The 26251-nt window shown below is 44.5% G+C and overlaps 1 protein-coding gene across 1 annotated transcript; it reads left to right on the forward strand.

The window, feature by feature from the left end:
* Nucleotides 1-731: 731 nt before the first annotated feature.
* Nucleotides 732-12942, forward strand: xirp2b (xin actin binding repeat containing 2b). The gene is made up of 3 exons (XM_046360902.1): nt 732-2016; nt 2335-11893; nt 12812-12942. Exons 1-2 carry the CDS (start codon nt 834-836, stop codon nt 9885-9887), a joined length of 8736 nt encoding a protein of 2911 aa, XP_046216858.1. The 5' UTR covers nt 732-833; the 3' UTR covers nt 9888-11893; nt 12812-12942.
* Nucleotides 12943-26251: the final 13309 nt, after the last annotated feature.

Raw genomic sequence — 26251 nt, forward strand, 5'->3', positions numbered from 1 at the left:
ATTATGTTGTTCTGCCCTTTTTGAATCTTTAGAGGAGGAAGGTCCTAGACTTACAACCAAGGAATTAAGAGATCACTTTGAGAGAACCATTGAAGAAGCTGCCCCAAGCAAGCCAATGAAGGTAATTCGACATGTTTAATTAACATGCTTGGTCTTAAACACGTTTTATTTCAACGGACAAAAATTGTATAATTTTGGGTTAGGTTACTGTACACAAACCCTTCTGCTTTTTATCCCCATTGCTGAAAATAGTTATTAACTTTATTTGAATGGTAATTAGTAGCAGTGTAGCTAATGTGTAATTACAATAACACTAAGACGTTTATCAAATAATGTTTGGGCACCAATCCCTCAGTTAATAACGATGAGATTGAATATTGACAATTTGTGATAAACAAAGAGTTGGTATACTAAACAAGCTATACATGTCATGTTTGCGTGTAAATGTTGTTTCTTTAAACATGTCGGGGACCTCTAATGACCCCAATAATTATTTTCTTCCCAAAAAGATTGGCCGAGCTGACATCAATAGGTCGCATTGGGCTTCAAATAGATCAGAAAAACCAGTCTCAACAAGGGAGATACAAAATGTATCAAGTGCGATACAGAATTTCTCCTCAAGTGCGATACAGAATTTCTCATCGAGTGAGATACATAATGTCTCAGCAAGTGATATATGGGACAATGCTGCTACTGAAGTGATAGAGGACACATCTGCTCTTGCAGTTGACTACGAGGACACTGACTATTTCCCTCCACCACCTCCAGAAGATTTAGAGTACTTCCCACCTCCACCCCCAGAGTTACTGCAGGTCCCATCAGAAAGTCCAGATATGCCAGTAGAGTGCTACTACTCACCTGAACCCCCGGAATCAGCTTACCCTTCTAAACGTCCACTCAGTAGACAGGAATACTTCAGGCAGAGAAACCAGTATGAGTTGAAACGCCTTTACAAGCATATACATCCTGAGGTGCGTAAAAACTTAGAGATGTATAGTGATGTGGCTGAGTATGAAAACACCCGACCAGAGAGTCAGGAGGAGTTCACGGGGGAGACAAGGTATATATACGAGGATAACGGTAGCAGCCCCAACGACTGCATTAGCCCAGAAGAAGAATACCTGGAATGGGATGAGATCCTCAGAGGGGAGGTGCAGTCAATGCGCTGGATGTTTGAGAACAAACCTCTGGATGCCATCAAAGACGACGCCTCAAATGAGGATGACGACCAAAACATGGAACAGGAGATGATTGTTGGGAGTGATGTAAGAAGCAAAGCATGGATGTTTGAGACCAAGCCCATGGATGCATTGGGATCAGACAACATAGCTTTAACTAAATATAGACACAAGTTCAATACGTTGGACAAAGGAGATGTCCGTGCTGCAGCCTGGTTGTTTGAAAACCAACCCATGGAGACCCTGAACAAAATGCATGGCGATGAAGAGCTAACCAAAGAGATAGTGTTTACCCAGGAAGATGGCAGCTCTACCATACACATGCTTGAATCTCAGTACATGGAAACGTTAGGTCACACTGAGACCATTGATGACAGTCACCTCCTGAGTCTGAGATCAGTGCTCGAGGCAATAAAGGGAGAAGTGAAGACGATCACAAGCACATTTGAGACTCAGTTCATGTGCGTCCTCATGGGACAGTCAGGCCAGATGTTGGAGATAACATCTATACGCAAAGTGGAGACTGAGAAGGGGGACACTAAAACATCTACCTGGCTTTTTGATACCCAAACCCTGGACATGGCTAATAAACCTGCTGCCCCAGTGAAACTTGTGTGTAGCCTGTCCATGGAAGACAACTATAAAGGAGATGTCCACCGGAGTAGATGGTTGTTTGAAACAAAGACCTTAGACTCCGTTAATGAAGATGAATGGGAGAGCTCAACGCTGCAAAAGGAAGAGATAATTGGAGCCGATGTGCGAAAACACCGCTTAGCGTTTGAAACTCAGCCAATGGATCCTCTGAAAGATGACGCAAATGCTAGACCCCCGACTATCGGTGGTAATGTTAGGTCTGCGAGACACTTCTTTGAAACTAGTCCTAAGGCAGCTTTGACGGACCTCAATGAGGTAGGGAGCCTCAAAATGTTGGTGGCAGCTGAAAAACACAAGGGTGATAATAGACACCAAAAATGGATGTTTGAGAATGAACGACTAGAGGACATAAGAGACGAGAAGAAGGGGATTATTTGCACTGTGAACCTCGAAAATCTCACTGAAGATCAAGCTACAAACTACAACGCAGATGTCCATAAGAATTGCATGGTATTTGAGACCCAGCCAATGGATACTTTGAAAGAGGATTCGAATGCTAGAGCCCTGTCCAAGGCGGAAATTGTCAGAGGCAATGTCAGATCAGCGAGACATTACTTTGAAACCACTCCAGCGGACAATATAAAAGACCTTGCTGAGGTTGGAAAGCTACAAAAAATGGTGAGACTCGATGAAGAGAAGGGGGATGTGAGACACCAGAAATGGGTTTTCGAAAGTCAACCCCTGGAGCACATTCAAGAGGAGAAGAAGGAAGTTATTCGAACCATTAACCTGGAGGAAATAGATCAAGTGGATGTCTCAAACTACAAGCAAATATTTGAAACCACAGACTTAACCAGATGGGATGAATCTCAAAAGATACTCGTGGAGGGTGTAACATGTGGCTCTGTGAAATCTAACAAACATCTGTTTGAGTCTACACCAATGTACGCCATGCAAGACAGCTCTGGCCATTACCATGAGGTAAAAACAGTGCGTCGGGAAGAGGTTGTCAAGGGAGATGTAACAAGCTGCAAATGGATGTTTGAAACACGCCCCATTGACCAGTTTGATGAAAGCATCACTAATTATCAAGTTATTAAGGGAATATCCAAAGAAGAAGTTGAGTCTGGTGACGTTAAAACTGCCAAGTGGCTGTTTGAAACACAGCCTCTTGATGCAATTAAATACTTCAGCAATATTGAAGACGAGGAAAGTAAAACTAAGGAAAGTGTTGAGATTGTAAAAGGGGATGTTAAAACCGGTAAGTGGTTATTCGAGACTAAACTACTGAATGTCCCATATGAGAAGGAGGAGTTGAAGAGTGAAAATGAGAGTGAGGAGATGCGCAAAGGAGATGTAAAAATATGCACATGGTTGTTTGAGACACAGCCACTTGACACTATCCGAGATGAAACAGAAACTGTTCTACAAACATGCACTGTGAATCAAGAAGATGTCCAGGGTAAAGATGTACGAATGGCTCGTTTTTTATTTGAGACGGAGAATCTTGGGAACATCACAGGGGAGGACGAGAGCTCTAAGAGGGTTACAGAGATTGACATTCAGTCAGGAGATGTCAATAGAATGAAGTATATCTTTGAGAATCAGTCCTCTGATATCATGACCTCAACATCTGAGGAGTTCATGCAAAGGCTCAAAACTACACAATCAACTACACAATCAGAGGACATCCAGAAAGGAAATGTGGTGAACTGCAAATGGCTCTTTGAGAACCAGTCCATAGATGCCATACGTGATATCCAAGAAGAGACTCTGGACACCCGCACTGTGACTGATGTACAAGGAGGTAATGTGGACAAAGGTCGTTTTATTTTTGAGACGTACTCCTTAGACAAAATCCAGGAGGTTTCCTCAGAGATTACAAAGTTGCAGAAAATAACTTGTGAGGAGGAAGAGAAAGGGGATGTGAGGAACTACACCATGATGTTTGAAACTCAGCCTCTTTATGCCATTCAAGACAAAGAGGGCCATTATCATGAGGTCACCACTGTCACAAGTGAGGAGATATTGAAGGGTGATGTGATCGGGTCCCGGTGGTTGTTTGAAACCAAGCCTCTTGATTCTATCAGTGATACAGATGAGGTCTATATCATCAAATCTGTCACACAGGAGGATGTTCAGAAAGGAGATGTTACTTCAGCCAAGTGGAGATTTGAAACACAGCCACTTGATACGATTGCAGAGGATATAAAAATGTCAGTTAAAACCGTTGAAGATATTCAAGGAGGAGATGTTAGCATGAATAAACAACGTTTTGAATCTGATGTGCTGTCACAGAAGTCTGTGCGAACGGTTAATGTGAGTGAAATCCAGAAAGGTGATGTCAGGACAGCAAAATGGATGTTCGAAACTCAAACAATGGATAAAATACGTAGCCAGAGCGAAGAGAATTTAATAGAAACGGTCATGAAAGAGGAGGTGTTAAGGGGAGATGTTAGACAATCAGTGTGGCTCTTTGAACAGAATCCCCTTGACCATATAAAGGAGATAGATGAGGAAGATGCAGTAGTTATTCAAGAGGAAATCCCCAAAGCCGATGTAAAGACAACAACATGGCTGTTTGAAACAACTCCGTTCCATGACTTTAATGAGAACCGTGTTGAGAAGTCGGAAATCCTGGGTAAAAGTATCAAAGGAACCCTTGAAGAACTTTATAGCCAGAAAATCGTTCATTCAAAAGGAGTACTCATTGAAGCAGATGAAATTGGGGATGTTAGAATGGCAAAATACCAGCTAATGAATAAGGATTCTGCAGAGATCCAAAGAGAGGAAATCATCAGCGGGGATCTGAGCAACATTATGATGAATCTTTTGAACCGTCGGGGAAGAATTGAGAGGGGGGTAGTGGTAGAGTCAGAAGAGAAGGGTAATATCAGTACAACAGTGCACCAACTGTTCAACCAAGAGAGGGGCATCAGTGTGGAAAAGGAGGAAATATTAAGAGGTGACATCCAGGAAGCTGTCAACAATCTTCTCAAGGAGGGAGGATCTGCTAAACGCGGTATACTCCTTCAAGAGGATGAGAAGGGAGACGTGCGAATGACGATATATTCTCTTCTAAATAAAGAAGAGGACATCAGTGTTGACAAAGAGGATATAGTCAAAGGCAATATAAGAAATGCACTCCAAAGACTGTCCAACCCAGAAAGCCAAGAGCAGATGAGGATAAAGGTGGACGAGAACGAAAAGGGAAACGTGAACTTTTACTCCACATGCATTGAATCTGGGGCGCTTGACTATCTCAAACAACTCCAGGTAGAGCCAGATGAGACTCTACCTGAAAAGGTAGAGAAAGAGGAAATTATTAGAGGAGATATAAAGGGGACAAAACTCATTCTTGACAGTAATCGAGCACAAATTGAACGTACAGTAGATGAAGAGGACATAGTGTGCGGAGATGTTCACAACTCAGTCAAGGTTTTCATGACTGAACCCACACACTCACTGGATGGCCTACAGAAAGAGGAAATAGTGAGGGGCGATTTGAAAGCCGCTATGAACTCGCTGTCTCAGTTTGTAAATCAGACAGTGGTTGTAGAGAAAGAAGAGGTGGTAAGAGGTAACATACACAAAGCCCGAAGGCACCTTGAGTTGGCTCAAACACGGCCCAAGGAGGTGGAAAAGCCAGAGATTGTCCGCGGCAACATCAAAGGGGCACTGAGGTCCCTAGAGAAATCTGCAACCTCCAAAGTTGAAGTTGTCATCGAAGATTTAGTACCTGGAGACATCAAAAGTACCTTAAAATCCCTGGAGCAGGCAAAGCAAACAGTCAGGGCTATCAAGAAGGAAGAGATTGTAAAGGGTAACATTCATACAGCCAAGCAATGTTTACAAGAGGCTTCTAATGACAGGAGGACATATCAACAGGAAATGTATGTTCAGGGAAACGTGAGAGGCACTATTGAGCTCTTATTGGAACCACCAGCTTCTCCAAGAATGACACGGAGACCCAGCTTCGAGGGTGATGTGAAAATGTCCATTAAATCACTCTACGAGACACATGAGGTGCAAGAGGCAAGGGAGGAACAAACTCAACCAGAGAAAGAGGAGGTGATAAAGGGTGACGTTAAAGGCACAATTAAATCCTTGCTGGAATCAGCCCAGCGTGCAGCTCCTAAAATCAGAGTGGGAGCTAGAAGGGTCAAAGTTCCTGCGAGCTCTCCATTGCGCTCACAGCAAGGAAGCCCTCTATTACGTTCACAGCAAGGTAGCCATGAATGTTCTGTTGTAAACAAAACTGAGACACTTAAAAATAGGTCTCAAAGCATTGAAGCACAAAGAAACCTACGTGGAAAAAATATGGCTAATTCAGTCAAAACAGAGAGCTCAACACCAGAGAATCAATCCCTCTCAACTCAAAACACAATCAATACATCTGAATCACAGACTACTCAACAATCAACGGAAGTAATACAACACACAACCATCACTCAAAACCATGGTATTAAAACATTGGAGACTAAGTTCTGTAACCTCAATTCAAGTAGAAAGGGTTTGATCAGACTAGATAAAACCAAAGTGAAAACAAATGTTCTTACCCCAACACGGACATTGTCTGAGTCTGAACTTTCTCTCCCTCCCCCACCTCCATGTGATGATCAATCATCCCTAACCCCAGCCTCCTCTATCAATAGGCTGGACTTGGACCTTCCTCCTCCCCCAACTCCTCCTCCCCCACCACCTGTTGAGACTGATAATTTCCCTCCCTCACCAACACAGGATTTCCTTCCACCCCCACCCTCACAGTATGAACTGGACTCTATGTCATCCCAGACACCTCATCAATCACTAGCTAAAGCCACAAAAGTTACCGTCAAAAAGGTGAAAGGTCCTGTATTGCACCAAGTGTCAAAACTTGAGCCAACCAGTCAGATTCAGAAAATTCAACACGCAACCTCAGAGAAATATTCAACCATAGCCAACAAATCTGTGATGGAAATCAGCAAAACTCAAATTGAATCAACATCATTTTCATCAACAAAAGTTTCATCTGAAATCCCAAAACCACCAGAATCACCACGACCATTAAAGAAAGTTTATGTTGCCCCTATGAGATTTACACATCCACCCTCTCCCCCTCCCTTCCTGAAATCCACTCAATTCAAAACTCCATTAATAAAGGCAGAGAAAAAGTACAGAAAACAGAAAGTGGGTAGTACATCGCCTGCTACACTGAGTCCCATTTTCATGCATGAGCCAGTAACTGCTGCCCTTGAAATGCTCTCCTCTGAGGAGACCAGAATGGAGCAATCAAACAAGAGCATGATGTTTGGTTTCACTCAAGAGAATGCTGAAAAGACTGTGACCAATGTCAAGTCAGACACACTGTCATCTGATTTTTCCAAGCACGCCCAAATCTCAGAAACTCCTTCAAGCATGAATTTGATCTCTGCTGGGAATGGGCAAAATCTCTCTGAATCTGCTGTTAATTCTGCAACTAAACACCATATTGTCTCTAATGAAACATCCAAAGTCTCCTCCATTCAGCACCAGACATCTATTTCCTCCACAAAGCAACAGACAGTTACTGCAGCTAAACAACAGGTATTGTCAGCATACACAGAGCAGTCACACTTTGCTGTAAGTAGCTCTCAAGTCCAGATCTCGACCAGTGATGATAAAAAGGTTGACAATGTGAATGAAAATGTCAAAAACCTCAAAACCACCTCTCACATCCAGATCTCGACCAGTGATGATAAAAAGGTTGAAAATACAAAAAAATATATCAGGAAAGATGTCAAAAACCTCAAAACTACCCCTCAAGTCCAGATCTCGACCAGTGACGATAAAAATGTTGAAAATGTGAATGAAGATGTCAGAAAAGATGTCAAAAACCTCAAAACCACCTCTCAAGTCCAGATCTCCACCAGTGACGATAAAAAGGTTGAAAATGTGAAAAAAGATGTCAAAAACCTCAAAACCACCTCTCAAGTCCAGATCTCCACCAGTGACGATAAAAAGGTTGAAAATGTGAAAAAAGATGTCAAAAACCTCAAAACCACCTCTCAAGTCCCGATCTCGACAAGTGGCGATAAAAAGGTTGATACTCTGAATAAAGATGTCAGAAAAGATGTCAAAAACCTCAAAACCACCTCTCAAGTCCCGATCTCGACAAGTGGCGATAAAAAGGTTGATACTCTGAATAAAGATGTCAGGAAAGATGTCAAAAACCTCAAAATCACCTCTCAAGTCCAGATCTCGACCAGTGATGCTAAAAAGGTTGAAGATACAAAACCAGATGCCAAAAAAGATGTCAGAAATCTAAAAACTAAAAATTCCCATAAATCTGAGGACAAGAAGAACAAGGATAATTCTGCATCCCAAGGACCCGAAAAGGTTTCTGACCAGCCTACCAAAACAGAAAAGGTAACCCAAGAAACAATTGTCAAAGCAGTCAGATCACCCTTGGAAGACAAAAATAAATATGATATTTATGTATCACAAGCACCTGAGAAGGTTCCTAGTCAGTCAATTAAAAAGGTAACCTCAGAAACTAATGTCAAAACAGGCAAAAAGAAGGCCAAAGGGCAAGAAAAGAAAGTAGAAGTAAAAGACATGAAACAGCCAGATGAAGCTAAGGAAATCATTTCACAGGTGAAGGATGTCACTAAGGGAAAGGTTTCTAGTGAGCAAATGCATCATGAGACTGAGGACAAAGTCAAGGTCAAAGAGGACAGTCAGAAAGCTCTTGCTGTTAATGACAACCAACCAGCAACTCCAACTCCCGCAAGAAAGAAGAAGAAGAAGAAGAAGAAGAGGTCAAAATCCAAAGATGCGGCTGCCTCTGCAGAATCAACTAAATCTGTTTCTGAAAGTTCCACTCAAAGTCAGGAGATCACTGCAGTGCAGACGCACAAAGCCCATCAAGAGGAGCACATTCAGGTACATAAGGAAGTGATTATCACTGAAAGCAAAGATGAAAGCAAAGTTCACCAACGCATCCAGGAACAAGGAACAGTGAAAGTCGAAAAACAGGTCAAGGCATCGCAAAAGAAGAAAGAGTTGACCTCAAACCAGCAGATTCAAGACAAACCAAAGGAGGAATACAGAAATATTCCAGTGAAAGTGGAAAGTGGAAAAATGACAAGCCAGTCATCACAAAAGGATCCTGCAAAGCCCTCAACAGGGAGCACTGAGGATTGTTTAGAGGGAACCCACACTACTCTGGAGAAGCATGAGAGTAAACCTACTTCTGAAAAGATCATTGTTGGTGGGGAAACTCAAAAAATACAAAAGATAAGTATTGGCTCTTCAAAAGTGGAAAGTAAAAGGACATCACGTGAAAGCAAAAAGCAAGAGTGGAGTGTAAAATCTATTGATCGTAGCGCACCCTCACCCTTACTACGGACGCGCTCACCCTCACCCACCTTTATTACCATTGAATCTACCCAGAGAATGGCCTCACCTCGGAGAATAACCCCGTCACCTATCCCAATGCTCAGACCAGCCACTCCCCCAACGCCTCCCCCTCGCAAATTGGAACCTCCTACATCACACATCAATAGGGCCACACCCTCTCCCACCTTTTCTAGAGCAGAGAACTTGGCGTGGATAAAATATACTACAGCCCAGCTTTCTTGTGGAGTGACGCCACCTCCGGTTCCAATTCCTATGCAGGTCACAGAAAATAAATCTGACATTGTGGAATACCCCGCATCATTCTATCGGCAGATCAAAATTGAGGAACAAACTGAGGAAACTTCTGAAATGCTAGCGAAGACAATTGTCACTGCCAAAAAACGTCCCAAAAAAGTATATGAAGAGGTTCAAAAGGCTGCTGTGAAGGTCACAGGTGGAAGGTCATTCCTTCAAATGGATAAGGAAGACATGGACGCTTCAGAAATGTCAGACTCATCAATGGTGACTACATCAGTGAGAGACAAGAGGGAGTTTTTTGAAGAAGCACAAAAAGCTAAAGTAAATAAGACTTATGTGCGAAGGGATCCCATTGTCATACCAGAGCGCTTGGGCCCAGACATGGAGATACTCGAACCAGAAAACCTAGACAGTAGGGATGAAACACAAAGGACATCTGAGAAGATCGCAGAGAACAGCACTGAAGTAGTGGGATCTACAGAGTCAACCAAAAAATAATTGATGGAAGCTTCAGAAATGTCAGAGTCGTCAATAGTGACTACATCAGTGAGAGACAAGAGAGAGTTTTTTGAAGAGGCACAAAAAGCTGAAATAAATAAGACCTATGTACGAAAATACCCTATTAATGTCCTAGAGCACTTAGGTTCAACCATTATAGAGCCTGAAACAGAAAACCAAGAGAGGAAGGAAGATGTACAAAACACAACTGAGAAAATCACAGAGAAAATCTCTGAAGAAGTGGGATTTATGTGGGATGACCAGTGGGTGTCAGCTGCCATAGAGGCTATGGAAACTTCTGAATTGTCAGACTCATCATCAGTGAGAGACAAGAGAGAATTTTTTGAAGAGACTCATAAAGCTGAAATAAATAAGACCTATGTACGAAAATACCCTATTAATGTCCTAGAGCACTTAGGTCCAACCATTATAGAGCCTGAAACAGAAAACCAAGAGAGGAAGGAAGACGTACAAAAAGCAACTGAGAAAATCACAGAAAAAATCTCTGAAGAAATGGGATTTATATGGGATGACCAATGGGAGTCAGCTGCCATAGAGGCTATGGAAACTTCTGAATTGTCAGACTCATCAGCAGTGACATCAGTGAGAGACAAGAGAGAGTTTTTTGAAGAGACTCATAAAGCTAAAGTAAATAAGACTTATGTGCGAAAGGATCCCATTGACATACCAGAGCGTTTGGGCCCAGACATGGAGATACTCGAACCAGAAAACCAAGACAGCAGGGATGAAACACAAAGGACATCTGAGAAGATCGCAGAGAACAGCACTGAAGTAGTGGGATCTACAGTGTCAACCGAAAAAGAATTGATGGAAGCTTCAGAAATGTCAGAGTCGTCAATAGTGACGACATCAGTGAGAGACAAGAGAGAGTTTTTTGAAGAGACTCATAAAGCTAAAGTAAATAAGACTTATGTGCGAAAGGATCCCATTGACATACCAGAGCGCTTGGGCCCAGACATGGAGGAGCCCAAAACAACAAACCAAGACAGTAGGGATGAAACACAAAGCACATCTGAGAAAATCGCAGAGAACAGCACTGAAGTAGTGGGATCTACAGAGTCAACCGAAAAAGAATTGATGGAAGCTTCAGGAATGTCAGAGTCGTCAATAGTGACTACATCAGTGAGAGACAAGAGAGAGTTTTTTGAAGAGACTCATAAAGCTAAAGTAAATAAGACCTATGTACGAAGGGATCCCATTGACATACCAGAGCGCTTGGTCCCAGACATGGAGATGCTCGAACCAGAAAACCAAGAGAAGGAGAACCTTCCAAAGGTGGACTTGTCTGGATTAGTCAACAAATTTGAAACACCAGAAGAGAAAGTTTATGTCAGAAAGCCTATAGCAATGAGAGAAAGACGTGGGAGTGAGACAGAATACACAAAGTCTGACATAGAAGATACAGAAACTCAAGAGGAGGAAATGTTTACTTTGGACATCAAGGCTATTAAAAATGTTTTTGAAATGAGTGAGCAAAGTCCATCTTTCAAAGACGAGAAAAATCAACCGGATGAGCTGGATTCAAACCTGAGTGAAAACACAACAGAGAGTTCAAAGAAGGTGAACACCCAGGAGACACAGAGGGGCTCCGGGCAGATTTTGTCCCTGCCTTCCCAGAAAGAAGTGCAACAAATGTCAGCAGACCCAACAGACTCTGAAACCAAGTTAGTCACAGAGCATTTTGTGAACTTAGATGAATTAGGCAACAAGACGATTGAATCACTGAGCAGCACAATGGTTTCCCAGCACTCAAAGAGCGTAACAACCGACCATCCCCCCCTTCTCATATGCTGACGTGGTAAAAAAAAAAGTTTCTCAGGTGACGCCATCTGAAACCCCAGATGAGGCTTCCACTGAAGAGTTGCTGAGGAATTTCCACGAAACATGGACGGAGAGTGAGAGTTTTTTCAAGAGTCTCGGCTACAGTGTCTCAGAGGAGAGAACATCACATGTTGTATCACATCAAACGAAGACTATTGTTACCGGTAAAGAGTTGTGCTGCCTGCATGACAGAACTTAAACTAGCTGTTAATAATAATGGCTTGTAAAAATGCACCCTCTGATATTCAATGTGACCAAACATATTTACATGTGCCTGCATATGGAGAGAGATTATTGTGAATGAAAAAATAACAAATGCGTCAATGAATGAAACATGGCAAAAGAACAAGACTTAAGCATGTCATGATGACATGTCGAAATAGCATCTCACACATATACAATATATTGTAACGATCCAATTTAAATACAACCCTTCTTATTGTTGACCTTCAAAACCAACACAAAGTACAAGATAGGGTCAACACTGTTTGTTCTGCCCTTGAATTGCGTTCCAGTGCAAAACTAGACAGATAGCTAACAACTAAATCTTCAATAAAACTCCCAAGACGGGACTTTTCTTGAATTAACATATTGTTAGCTATCTGTTTAGTTTGGCATGCGAATGCAATTCATGGGCAGAATAGTGAGAATTGTTTTTTTCCAAGGCTGAAGCGTGACAAGAAATTAACTGCACTCAAAGAACTGCAATGAAAGACCTGCACCGTAGCGTTGTTTTTAGCTGCTTTTATGCTTGCAAAGCGAATCCTCTACTTCCTGTTTCCTTAGTCTTTCTATGATACTGATAAGCTCCACTAGGGGGCGATAAACACCATGGAACACAATGAAAATCCATCTTAACCAATGTAATAAAATAATATGTTACCTTCTAACAGGATGGCAGCACACTGTTTGTTATCAGTAAATAATGTATTTTTTGATTGTGCCTATAATGTGATTGTGCCTGTTTGATGATTTACTACGCATGGTCATGTAATTACGCCTTGAAAACATTTCTTAATAACTGAGTCGTTGTATGTTGTGATTTAAAAAAGGCTATAATGGTGTTCACTTTTCTCTGGCAGACTCGAGTTCTCAAGTCGGAGCTTTGCACTGTGTGTCGGAGGAGGGTCTATCCGATGGAGTCTCTAATAGCGGACAGAAAAAAATTCCATAAATCTTGTTTCTGCTGCGAGTACTGCAGAAATAAATTAAGGTAAAGTACATATCAACCAAACCAAGTGGAGTTCAAAGTACTGTGAGTGGATTGTTGCTGTGAACTGGTAAGCTGTGCTTGAATGGTTGTGGTCCCAACAGTTTGTTGCTGCACATAAGACACCAATTCTATTGTGTTATGTTTGCAAATTAAGCAGTGAAAGGTTTTACATGTTTGTGGAATGTTGGAATTAATTGTAGCCCTTCTTCACTGTTTTGAAAAATAATTACTTCTGTCTCCTCCAGCCTTGGCAACTATGTCTCTCTCCATGGACATCTGTACTGTTTACCGCACTACAAACAACTATTCAAGTCCAAAGGGAACTACGATAATCGATTTGGTCAGACACCTCACAATGAAAAGAATGTCAATGAAAATGGCAGACTCATTACCTCATCAGAGCAATTTGATTGGAGGTATTCACAGAGCAGCATAGGCTCAACAGAAAAGGACACCCTTGAAAAAGAATTTATGAAATCAATTAACGAGAATAAACTCAATTGTAATAAGATATCTGTTGTGTGGCCTCCACAAGCCCACTCCCCACAGAAAGCCTTTAAAGTAGAGGATGACATAAAGCTGACTAAGCCACAATGGCCTCCACAGGACAATTCCCCAAGGTCACCCAAACAACAACACAGAAAAGCTACTTCCAGGAGCTCTCTTTGAAAGAGAGCATTCCCACCGCCATCATGTATGCCACAGGAAACGGAAGAAACTTCAAGCAGTCGATGGTAAGGCAACCTATGAGGGCAAAAAGACAGTTGGAATTGGGAAAAGTCTGAGACTGAAGTACAAAAGGACAAGTGCAGTTGATACGAAGGGAATGAATGGTAGAAATTGTGTATATATTTATGGTGTGTGAGAGTGGAAGCAGATGGATCGGAAAGTACTGAGGGTCAGAGTGAAAGAGGAGTAGAATGACAGATGGAAACATGGAATGTTATGCTTAGAAATGGCACAGCCTCCCTCATTGGTCATTCAAGATTGATCATTGAAGACGTTATTAGCCCCAGATTTCACATGGAATTGACTCAGATTACTCATGTTTACTTGATCTCGAAAATATGTTGATGTGTTCAATGTGTCTCAGAAATATTTGACTAATATCTTTAAGGTAATGTAGTTTAATTTGTTAAATTTATATTTATCAATTAGTTTAAGTCCATGGAGAGACCATTGAAGGTTTCGAACACAGTATCAACATTTTTACATTGACCTTTTTCTAGCACCTGGTGTGCAGCCTAGTAAAAATGATCTTGGAAATACTTTGTTTTTAATATATATATATATACAGTATATATCCTATTAATTGGTGTTAATCTTGTTTGTTTTGGACATTTGTATCCTATTTTAAAGAGCAAATATTTTGCCCTGCACATTAGATTCTTTAGATTAGACTACCTTGCTTTGTACAAGATAATTCCTGATTCTTTCATCCTGTCAGGCTGGTTACTCAACAACAATTATTTCAAATGTATTGCTGATCCAAGGGCAATAAAATCATTGAATTGGATAGTCTCAATTGACTTATTTTACATACATTTTACACAACATTCATACTAAATCTGTATAGAAACATACTGTATGAAAAACAGGTTTTGCAGAAGTGAAGATTTCTCCACACATACACATTTCGTGAAGCTAAGATTTACACTATATATACAAAAGTATGTGAAGACCCCTTCAAATTAGTGGATTCGGCTATTTCAGCCGTGTATAAAATTGAACACACAGTCATGCAATCTCCATAGACAAACATTGGCAATAGAATGGCCTTACTGAAGAGCTCAGTGACTTTCAACGTGGCACCATTATAGGATGCCACCTTTCCAACAAGTCAGTTCGTCAAATTTCTGACATGCTAGAGCTGCCCCTGTCAAATGTAAGTGCTGTTATTGTGAAGTTGAAATGTCTAGGACAACAACAACAGCTCTGCCATGAAGTGGTAGGCCACACAAGCTCACAGAACAGGATTGCAGAGTGCTGAAGCGCGTAGTCTGTCCTCGGTTGCAACACTCACTACTGAGTTCCAAACTGCCTCTGGAAGCAACGTCTGCACAATAATAGTTTCCATGGCCAATCAGCTGCACACAAGCCTAAGATCACCATGCACAATGCCAAGCGTCGGCTAGAGTGGTGTAAAGCTCGCCACCATTGGACTCTGGAGCAATGGAAATGCGTTCTCTTGGTTGCCAGGAGAACGCTACCTGCCAGAATGCTTAGTGGCAACTGTACAGTTTGGTGGAGTTGGAATAATGGTCTGGGGCTGTTTTTCATGGTTCGGGCTAGCACAAAGCACGGTCCCTTAGTTCCAGTGAAGGAAAATCTTAACTCTACAGCATACAATGACATTATCAACGATTCTGTGCTTCCAATTTTGTGGTAACAGTTTGGGGAAGGCCCTTTCCTGTTTCAGCATGACAATGCCCCCGTGCACAAAGCGAGGTCCATACAGAAATAATTTGTTTAGATCTGTCATGCAGGTGAAAGAGGACCCAAAAGCGACTTAACAGAAACAGAGTTTATTTAAGTCCAAACAGGGAATAACAGAAATCCTCTAGTCTGTAGAGGGGAATAACTGGAGAAGCGGCCACAGACTGCAGGTCGCTTCGGGTAGGCGCAGGCCGTAGTAGACAGAGACACCTGCTCACACGCAGCATCTGATGAAGGCAAAAAACACGACAGGACAGGGCGATACACAATCACAGCAAAAACACGACAGGACAGGGCGAAACGCAATCACAGCATGGTGAATACTAAACAAGGAACCGACGGGACAGGAACGGAACACAAAGGAAGAAATAGGGACTCTAATCAGGGGAAAGGATCGGGAACAGGTGTGGGAAGACTAAATGATGATTAGGGGAATAGGAACAGCTGGGAGCAGGAACGGAACGACAGAGAGAAGAGAGAGCGAGAGAGTGAGAGGGGAGGGGGAGAGAGAGGGATAGAAAGAGGGAAAGAACCCAATAAGACCAGCAGAGGGAAACGAACAGAATGGGGAGCACAGGGACAAGACATGATAATAAATGACAAACATGACAGTACCCCCCACTCACCGAGCGCCTCCTGGCGCACTCGAGGAGGAATCCTGGCGGCAACGGAGGAAATCATCGATGAGTGAACGGTCCAGCACGTCCCGAGACGGAACCCAACTCCTCTCCTCAGGACCGTAACCCTCCCAATCCACTAAGTATTGGTGACCCCGTCCCCGAGAACGCATGTCCATGATCTTATGTACCTTGTAAATAGGTGCGCTCTCGACAAGGACGGGAGGGGGGGAGGGAAGACGAACGGGGGTGCGAAGAAAGGGCTTAACACAGGAGACATGGAAGACAGGATGGACGCGACGAAGATGTCGCGGAAGAAGCAGTCGCACAGCGACAGGATTGACGACCTGGGAGACACGGAACGGACCAATGAACCGCGGAGTCAACTTACGAGAAGCTGTCGTAAGAGGAAGGTTGCGAGTGGAAAGCCACACTCTCTGGCCGCAACAATACCTTGGACTCTTAATCCTGCGTTTATTGGCGGCTCTCACAGTCTTCCCCGCAGACAAAGGCAGACCGGTAATGAAGCCTAAGGCGATGTGAGACCATGGTCGAGAAGGAATGGGGAGCGGTCTGAGACGACCGGCAGGAGGAGAGTTACCCGACTTAGTCTGCGCGCAGTCCGAACAAGCAGCCACGAAACGGCGCGTGTCACGCTCCTGAGTCGGCCACCAAAAGCGCTGGCGAATAGACGCAAGAGTGCCTCGAACACCGGGATGACCAGCTAACTTGGCAGAGTGAGCTCACTGAAGAACAGCCAGACGAGTGGAAACAGGAACGAAAAGGAGGTTACTAGGACAAGCGCGCGGCGACGCAGTGTGCGTGAGTGCTTGCTTAACCTGTCTTTCAATTCCCCAGACTGTTAACCCGACAACACGCCCATAAGGAAGAATCCCCTCGGGATCAGTAGAAGCCACAGAAGAACTAAACAGACGGGATAAGGCATCAGGCTTGGTGTTCTTGCTACCCGGACGGTAAGAAATCACAAACTCGAAACGAGCGAAAAACAACGCCCAACGAGCTTGACGGGCATTAAGTCGTTTGGCAGAACGGATGTACTCAAGGTTCTTATGGTCTGTCCAAACGACAAAGGAACGGTCGCCCCCTCCAACCACTGTCGCCATTCGCCTAGGGCTAAGCGGATGGCGAGCAGTTCACGGTTACCCACATCATAGTTGCGCTCAGATGGCGACAGGCGATGAGAAAAATAAGCGCAAGGATGAACCTTATCGTCAGACTGGAAGCGCTGGGATAGAATGGCTCCCACGCCTACCTCTGAAGCGTCAACCTCGACAATGAATTGTCTAGTGACGTCAGGAGTAACGAGGATAGGAGCGGACGTAAAACGTTCTCTTAGAAGATCAAAAGCTCCCTGGGCGGAACCGGACCACTTAAAACACGTCTTGACAGAAGTAAGAGCTGTGAGAGGAGCAGCAACTTGACCGAAATTACGAATGAAACGCCGATAGAAATTAGCGAAACCTAAAAAGCGCTGCAACTCGACACGTGACCTTGGAACGGGCCAATCACTGACAGCTTGGACCTTAGCGGAATCCATCTGAATGCCTTCAGCGGAAATAACGGAACCGAGAAAAGTAACGGAGGAGACATGAAAAGAGCACTTCTCAGCCTTTACGTAGAGACAATTCTCTAAAAGGCGCTGTAGAACACGTCGAACGTGCTGAACATGAATCTCGAGTGACGGAGAAAAAATCAGGATATCGTCAAGATAGACAAAAACAAAGATGTTCAGCATGTCTCTCAGAACATCATTAACTAATGCCTGAAAAACAGCTGGCGCATTGGCGAGACCGAACGGCAGAACCCGGTACTCAAAATGCCCTAACGGAGTGTTAAACGCCGTTTTCCACTCGTCCCCCTCTCTGATGCGCACGAGATGGTAAGCGTTACGAAGGTCCAACTTAGTAAAGCACCTGGCTCCCTGCAGAATCTCGAAGGCTGATGACATAAGGGGAAGCGGATAACGATTCTTAACCGTTATGTCATTCAGCCCTCGATAATCCACGCAGGGGCGCAGAGTACCGTCCTTCTTCTTAACAAAAAGAACCCCGCCCCGGCCGGAGAAGAAGAAGGCACTATGGTACCGGCGTCAAGAGACACAGACAAATAATCCTCGAGAGCCTTACGTTCGGGAGCCGACAGAGAGTATAGTCTACCTCGAGGAGGAGTGGTCCCCGGAAGGAGATCAATACTACAATCATACGACCGGTGAGGAGGAAGGGAGTTGGCTCGGGACCGACTGAAGACCGTGCGCAGATCATGATATTCCTCCGGCACTCCTGTCAAATCGCCAGGTTCCTCCTGAGAAGTAGGGACAGAAGAAACGGGAGGGATGGCAGACATTAAACACTTCACATGACAAGAAACGTTCCAGGATAGGATAGAATTACTAGACCAATTAATAGAAGGATTATGACATACTAGCCAGGGATGACCCAAAACAACAGGTGTAAACGGTGAACGGAAAATCAAAAAAGAAATAGTCTCACTGTGGTTACCAGATACTGTGAGAGTTAAAGGTAGTGTCTCAAATTTGATACTGGGAAGATGACTACCATCTAAGGCAAACATGGGCGTAGGCTTGTCTAACGGTCTGAAAGGAATGTTATGTTTCCGAACCCATGCTTCGTCCATGAAACAACCCTCAGCCCCAGAGTCAATCAAGGCACTGCATGTAGCACCCGAACCGGTCCAGCGTAGATGGACCGACATAGTAGTACAAGATCTAGATGAAGAGACCTGAGTAGTAGCGCTCACCAGTAGCCCTCCGCTTACTGATGGGCTCTGGCCTCTTACTGGACATGAATTAACAAAATGTCCAGCAACTCCGCAATAGAGGCACAGGCGGTTGGTGATCCTCCGTTCCCTCTCCTTAGTCGAGATGCGAATCCCTCCCAGCTGCATGGGCTCAGTCTCAAAGCCAGAGGAGGGAGATGGTTGCGATGCGGAGCAGGGAAACACCGTTGATGCGAGCTCTCTTCCACGAGCCCGGTGACGAAGATCTACCCGTCGTTCTATGCGGATGGCGAGAGCAATCAAAGAGTCCACATCTGAAGGAACCTCCCGGGAGAGAATCTCATCCTTAACCACTGCGTGGAGTCCCTCCAGAAAACGAGCGAGCAGCGCCGGCTCGTTCCACTCACTAGAGGCAGCAAGAGTGCGAAACTCAATAGAATAATCCGTTATGGACCGTTCACCTTGGCATAAGGAAGCCAGGGCCCTAGAAGCCTCCCTACCAAAAACTGAACGGTCAAAAACCCGAATCATCTCCTCTTTAAAGTTCTGGAACTTGTTAGAGCAATCAGCCCTTGCCTCCCAGATAGCTGTGCCCCATTCTCGAGCCCGGCCAGTAAGGAGTGAAATGACGTAAGCAACCCGAGCTCTCTCTCTAGAGTATGTGTTGGGTTGGAGAGAGAACACAATCTCACACTGCGTGAGAAAGGAGCGGCACTCAGTGGGCTGCCCGGAGTAGCAAGGTGGGTTATTAACCCTAGGTTCTGGAGGCTCGGCAGGCCAGGAAGTAACAGGTGGCACGAGACGTAGACTCTGGAACTGTCCAGAGAGGTCGGAAACCTGAGCGGCCAGGTTCTCCACGGCATGGCGAGCAGCAGACAATTCCTGCTCGTGTCTGCCGAGCATGGCTCCTTGGATCTTGACGGCAGTGTAACGAGCGTCTGAAGTCGCTGGGTCCATTCCTTGGTCGGTTCCTTCTGTCATGCAGGTGAAAGAGGACCCAAAAGCGACTTAACAGAAACAGAGTTTATTTAAGTCCAAACAGGGAATAACAGAAATCCTCTAGTCTGTAGAGGGGAATAACTGGAGAAGCGGCCACAGACTGCAGGTAAGCCGGGTAGGCGCAGGCCGTAGTAGACAGAGACACCTGCTCACACGCAGCATCTGATGAAGGCAAAAAACACGACAGGACAGGGCGATACACAATCACAGCAAAAACACGACAGGACAGGGCGAAACGCAATCACAGCATGGTGAATACTAAACAAGGAACCGACGGGACAGGAACGGAACACAAAGGAAGAAATAGGGACTCTAATCAGGGGAAAGGATCGGGAACAGGTGTGGGAAGACTAAATGATGATTAGGGGAATAGGAACAGCTGGGAGCAGGAACGGAACGACAGAGAGAAGAGAGAGCGAGAGAGTGAGAGGGGGAGGGGGAGAGAGAGGGATAGAAAGAGGGAAAGAACCCAATAAGACCAGCAGAGGGAAACGAACAGAATGGGGAGCACAGGGACAAGACATGATAATAAATGACAAACATGACAAGATCGGTGTGGAAGAACTTGACTGACCTCAACTGAATCGATCGCCTTTGAGATGAATTGCAACGCCAACTGCGAGTCAGGCCTAACCACCCAACATCAGTGCCCGACCTCACTAATGCTCTTGTGGCTGAATGGAATCAAGTCCCTGCAGCAATGTTCTAACATCTTGTGGAAAGCCTTCCCAGAAGAATGGAGGCCATTATAGCAACAAGAGGGGGACCAACTCCATATTAATGGCCATGATTTTGGAATGAGATGTTCGACGAGCAGGTGTCCTACTTTTGGTCATGTAGTCTATGTGTAATCAAAATGTAACTGCTGAATAACCTGCCTATAAACACTTAACTGATAAATACTACAGTTTACTCCGAGACAGCCCAAATAACATGTTATCTGCTACAGAGGATCTCACATAAGTCAGCTGTTGACAGGTTAAATGTTTGCTGAAGGAAAGGGTGCTTTAACAAGAGATCATCATGTAAGTTAACAACATGGTCCATACTGTTTTGAAGCTTTTACATTCCCTATAATGCTTATAAGTCACATTGATTGATTAATTGATTGATAACTAGCCTACTATCATCAAATAATTACTTAGACTATGTTAAACCTATGTTTCAATCCACTCGAGACAACACGCTTTAAAGACATGGGGGTTAAGTCATTATCCATTTTGGCAGTTTTTTATTTAACCTTTATTTAACTAGGCAAGTCAGTTAAAAACAAATTTGTATTTACAATGACAGCCTACCAAAGGGCAAAATACCTGCTGTGGGGACGGGGGACTGGTATTTAAAAAAAACAAATACGCATCACGACAAGAGAGACAACACAACATAAAGAGAGAACTAAGACAAGATAATAGAAAGGCAGCAGCACATGACAACACAGTACAGTAGCAACACAACATGGCAACAACATAGTAGCAACCGAACATGGCGGCAACACAACATGGTAGCAGCACAAAACATGGTACAAACATTATTGGGCACAGACAACAGCATAAAGGGCAAGAAGGTAGAGACAACAATACATGACGCAAAGCAGCCACAACTGTCAGTAAAAGTGTCCATGATCGAGTCTTTGAATGAAGAGATTGAGATAAAACTGTCCTGTTTGAGTGTGTGATGCGACGGGTATACAGAGACGACCAGTTTACAGAGGAGTATAGAGTGAAATGATGTGTCCTATAAGGAGCATTGGTGGCAAATCTGATGGCCAAATGGTAAAGAACATCTAGCCGCTTGAGAGCACCCTTACCTGCCGATCTATAAATTATATCTCCGTAATCTAGCATGGGTAGGATGGTCATCTGAATCAGGATAAAGTTTGGCAGCTGGGGTGAAAGAGGAGCGATTACGATAGAGCAATCCACGTCTAGATTTAACTTTAGCCTGCAGCTTTGAGATGTGCTGAGAGAAGGACAGTGTGCCTTCTAGCCATACACCCAAGTACTTGTATGAGGTGACTAAACCCTCAGATATAGTAATCAGACCTGTGGCGAGCGGGGCATTCTTCTTACCAAACCACATTACCTTTGTTAAGGAGGTGTTCAGAACAAGGTTAAGGGTAGAGAAAGCCTGTTGGACACTAAGAAATCTTTGTTGTAGAGCTTTTGACACAAAATCCGGGGAGGGGCAAGCTGAGTATAAGACTGTATCATCTGCATATAAGTGGATGAGAGAGCTTCCTACTGTCTGAGCTATGTTGTTGATGTAAATTGAGAAGAGCATGGGGGCTAGGATTGAGCTTTGGGGTGCTCTGTTGGTGACGGGCAGTGGCGGACACAGTAGATGTTCTGACTTCATACACTGTGCTCGTTGAGAGAGGTAGTAAGCAAACCAGGCCAAAGAACCTTATGAGACACCAATACTCCTTAGCCGGCCCACAAGAATGGAATGGTCTACTGTATCAAAAGCTTTGGCTTTTGTCAAAAGTCAATAAAAATAGCAGCAACAAATTGCTTAGAATCAAAGGCAATGGTGACATCATTGAGGACCTTTTTAAGGTTGCAGTGACACATCCATAACCTGCGCAGAAACCAGATTGCATACCAAATTTGCAATCTGTTTTTCCAACATTTTTGATAAACAGGGCAAAACTAGAAATAGGCCTATAACAGTTAGGATCAGCTTGATCTCCCCCTTTAAATAAAGGACAGACTGTCGCTGCCTTCCAAGCCATGGGAACCTCCCCAGAAAGGAGAAACAAGTTTTTTTTTAAAGGTAAGAGATAGGCTTGGCGATGATAGGGGCAGCTATCTTAAAGAAGAAAGGGTCTAAACCATCTGACCCAGATGTTTTTTTAGGGTCAAGTTTCAGGAGATCCGTTAGCACCTCGGACTGCGAGAATAAACTTTGTGACCGCCTGCGAGAAGAAACTTTGTAGCAGGGCAGGGGGAAAAGAGGGAGAAGCGTCGGGGAAAGTTGCATTAGAAGGGGTGGGAGATGAGGAAATGTTGGAAGTGCAAGGAGGCATGGCTGAGTCAAAGAGGAATCCTGACTTAATGAAGTGGTGATTAAGGAGCTCAGTCATGTGCTTCTTGTCAGTTACAACCACATCAACTTTAAGGGACATGGGCAGCTGTGAGAAGGAGGGTTTATTCTCCAGGTATTTAAACGTTTTCCAGAACTTCGTAGTGTTAAACCCACAGAGAGAACAGCTCCTTAAAGTAACTAACTTTGGCCTTCCGGATATCCTGAGTGCACTTATTTCTCATTTGCCTGAACAAGAGCCAGTCAGCCAGAGTATGTGTGTGCCGAGTCTTTCGCCAAATGCAATTCTTGAGGTGGAGTAACTCACAGTCGAACACTCCTACTCCTTCAAGGGTTTTTCTTACATTTTTACTATTTTCTAGAATGTAGAATAATAGTGCAGACATCAACACTATGAAATGTGGAATTTTTTTTTTTACCAAAAAAGTGTTAAAAAATATATTTTAGATTTTAGATTCTTCAAAGTAGCCCTCTTGGAATTATCTCAACCAGTTTCATGAAAGCTTTTCCGACAGTCTTGAAGGAATTGCCACATAAGCTGAGCACTTGTTGGCTGCTTTTCAATCACTATGTGGTCCATCTCAATTGAATTGAGTTCAGATGATTCTGTCATGTTTTGTCTTAGATTGTCTTGTCATTATGCTTTCCCTTCTGTTCGTTTCCCCCTGCTGGTCTTATTAGGTTCGTTCCCTTTTTCTATCCCTCTCTCTCCCCCTCCCTCTCTCTCCTCTCTCTATCGTTCCGTTCCTGCTCCCAGCTGTTCCTATTCCCCTAATCATCATTTAGTCTTCCCACACCTGTTCCTTATCTTTTCCCCTGATTAGAGTCCCTATTTCTTCCCTTGTTTTCCATTCCTGTCCTGTCGGATCCTTGTCTATTGTTCACCGTGCTGTGTCTATGTATTGCCCTGTCGTGTCGTGTTTCCCTCAGATGCTGCGTGGTGAGCAGGTGTCTGAGTCTGCTACGTTCAAGTGCCTTCCCGAGGCAACCTGCAGTTCTTGATCAAGTCTCCAGTCTGTTCTCGTCATTACGAGTAGTATTATGCCTTTTGTTTGTAAAGTAACTTTACTGGATTAAATACTCTGTTTTCGCCAAGTCGCTTTTGGGTCCTCATTCACCTGCATAACAGAAGGATCCGACCAAGGAATGGACCCAGCGACTACAGATGCTCGTAACACTGCCGTCGAGATCCAAGGAGCCATGCTCGGCAGACACGAGCAGGAATTGTCTGCTGCTCGCCATGCCGTGGAGAACCTGGCCGCTCAGGTTTCCGACCTCTCTGGACAGTTCCAGAGTCTTCGTCTCGTGCCACCTGTTACTTCCTGGCCTGCCGAGCCTCCGGAACCTAGGGTTAATAACCCACCTTGCTACTCCGGGCAGCCCACGGAGTGCCGCTCCTTTCTCACCCAGTGTGATATTGTGTTCTCTCTCCAACCCAACACATACTCTAGCGAGAGAGCTCGGGTTGCTTACGTCATTTCACTCCTTACTGGCCGGGCTCGAGAGTGGGGCACAGCTATCTGGGAGGCAAGGGCGGATTGTTCTAACAATTACCAGAACTTTAAAGAGGAGATGATTCGGGTTTTTGACCGTTCAGTTTTTGGTAGGGAGGCTTCTAGGGCCCTGGCTTCCCTATGCCAAGGTGATCGATCCATAACGGATTACTCTATAGAGTTTCGCACTCTTGCTGCCTCTAGTGACTGGAACGAGCCGGCGCTGCTCGCTCGTTTTCTGGAGGGACTCCACGCAGTGGTCAAAGATGAGATTCTCTCTCGGGAGGTTCCTTCCAGTGTGGACTCTTTGATTGCTCTCGCCATCCGCATAGAACGACGGGTAGATCTTCGTCACCAAGCTCGTGGAAGAGAGCTCGCGTCAACGGTGTTTCCCTGCTCCGCATCGCAACCATCTCCCTCCTCTGGCTCAGAGACTGAGCCCATGCAGCTGGGAGGTATTCGCTTCTCGACCAAGGAGAGGGAACGGAGGATCACCAACCGCCTGTGCCTCTATTGCGGATTTGATGGACATTTTGTCATTTCATGTCCAGTAAAAGGCCAGAGCTCATCAGTAAGCGGAGGGCTACTGGTGAGCGCTACTACTCAGGTCTCTTCATCTAGATCCTGTACTACTATGTCGGTCCATCTACGCTGGACCGGTTCGGGTGCTACATGCAGTGCCTTGATTGACTCTGGGGCTGAGGGTTGTTTCATGGACGAAGCATGGGCTCGGAAACATGACATTCCTTTCAGACAGTTAGACAAGCCTACGCCCATGTTTGCCTTAGATGGTAGTCATCTTCCCAGTATCAGATTTGAGACACTACCTTTAACTCTCACAGTATCTGGTAACCACAGTGAGACTATTTCTTTTTTGATTTTTCGTTCACCTTTTACACCTGTTGTTTTGGGTCATCCCTGGCTAGTATGTCATAATCCTTCTATTAATTGGTCTAGTAATTCTATCCTATCCTGGAACGTTTCTTGTCATGTGAAGCGTTTAATGTCTGCCATCCCTCCCATTTCTTCTGTCCCCACTTCTCAGGAGGAACCTGGCGATTTGACAGGAGTGCCGGAGGAATATCATGATCTGCGCACGGTCTTCAGTCGGTCCCGAGCCAACTCCCTTCCTCCTCACCGGTCGTATGATTGTAGTATTGATCTCCTTCCGGGGACCACTCCTCCTCGGGGTAGACTATACTCTCTGTCGGCTCCCGAACGTAAGGCTCTCGAGGATTATTTATCTGTGTCTCTTGACGCCGGTACCATAGTGCCTTCTTCCTCTCCGGCCGGGGCGGGGTTCTTTTTGTTAAGAAGAAGGACGGTACTCTGCGCCCCTGCGTGGATTATCGAGGGCTGAATGACATAACGGTTAAGAATCGTTATCCGCTTCCCCTTATGTCATCAGCCTTCGAGATTCTGCAGGGAGCCAGGTGCTTTACTAAGTTGGACCTTCGTAACGCTTACCATCTCGTGCGCATCAGAGAGGGGGACGAGTGGAAAACGGCGTTTAACACTCCGTTAGGGCATTTTGAGTACCGGGTTCTGCCGTTTGGTCTCGCCAATGCGCCAGCTGTTTTTCAGGCATTAGTTAATGATGTTCTGAGAGACATGCTGAACATCTTTGTTTTTGTCTATCTTGACGATATCCTGATTTTTTCACCGTCACTCGAGATTCATGTTCAGCACGTTCGACGTGTTCTACAGCGCCTTTTAGAGAATTGTCTCTACGTAAAGGCTGAGAAGTGCTCTTTTCATGTCTCCTCCGTTACTTTTCTCGGTTCCGTTATTTCCGCTGAAGGCATTCAGATGGATTCCGCTAAGGTCCAAGCTGTCAGTGATTGGCCCGTTCCAAGGTCACGTGTCGAGTTGCAGCGCTTTTTAGGTTTCGCTAATTTCTATCGGCGTTTCATTCGTAATTTCGGTCAAGTTGCTGCCCCTCTTACAGCTCTTACTTCTGTCAAG

Source organism: Oncorhynchus gorbuscha, linkage group LG01 (assembly GCF_021184085.1).
Source record: "Oncorhynchus gorbuscha isolate QuinsamMale2020 ecotype Even-year linkage group LG01, OgorEven_v1.0, whole genome shotgun sequence".
NCBI lineage: Eukaryota > Metazoa > Chordata > Actinopteri > Salmoniformes > Salmonidae > Oncorhynchus > Oncorhynchus gorbuscha.

Bases quoted from the DNA above. Each gene is read 5' to 3' on its own strand.
- xirp2b (XM_046360902.1), top strand. From the start codon at position 834: ATGCCAGTAGAGTGCTACTACTCACCTGAACCCCCGGAATCAGCTTAC. The intron at 2,017-2,334 runs GTGGTAATGTTA...CGAATGCTAGAG, and splicing joins TGCTAGACCCCCGACTATCG to CCCTGTCCAAGGCGGAAATT.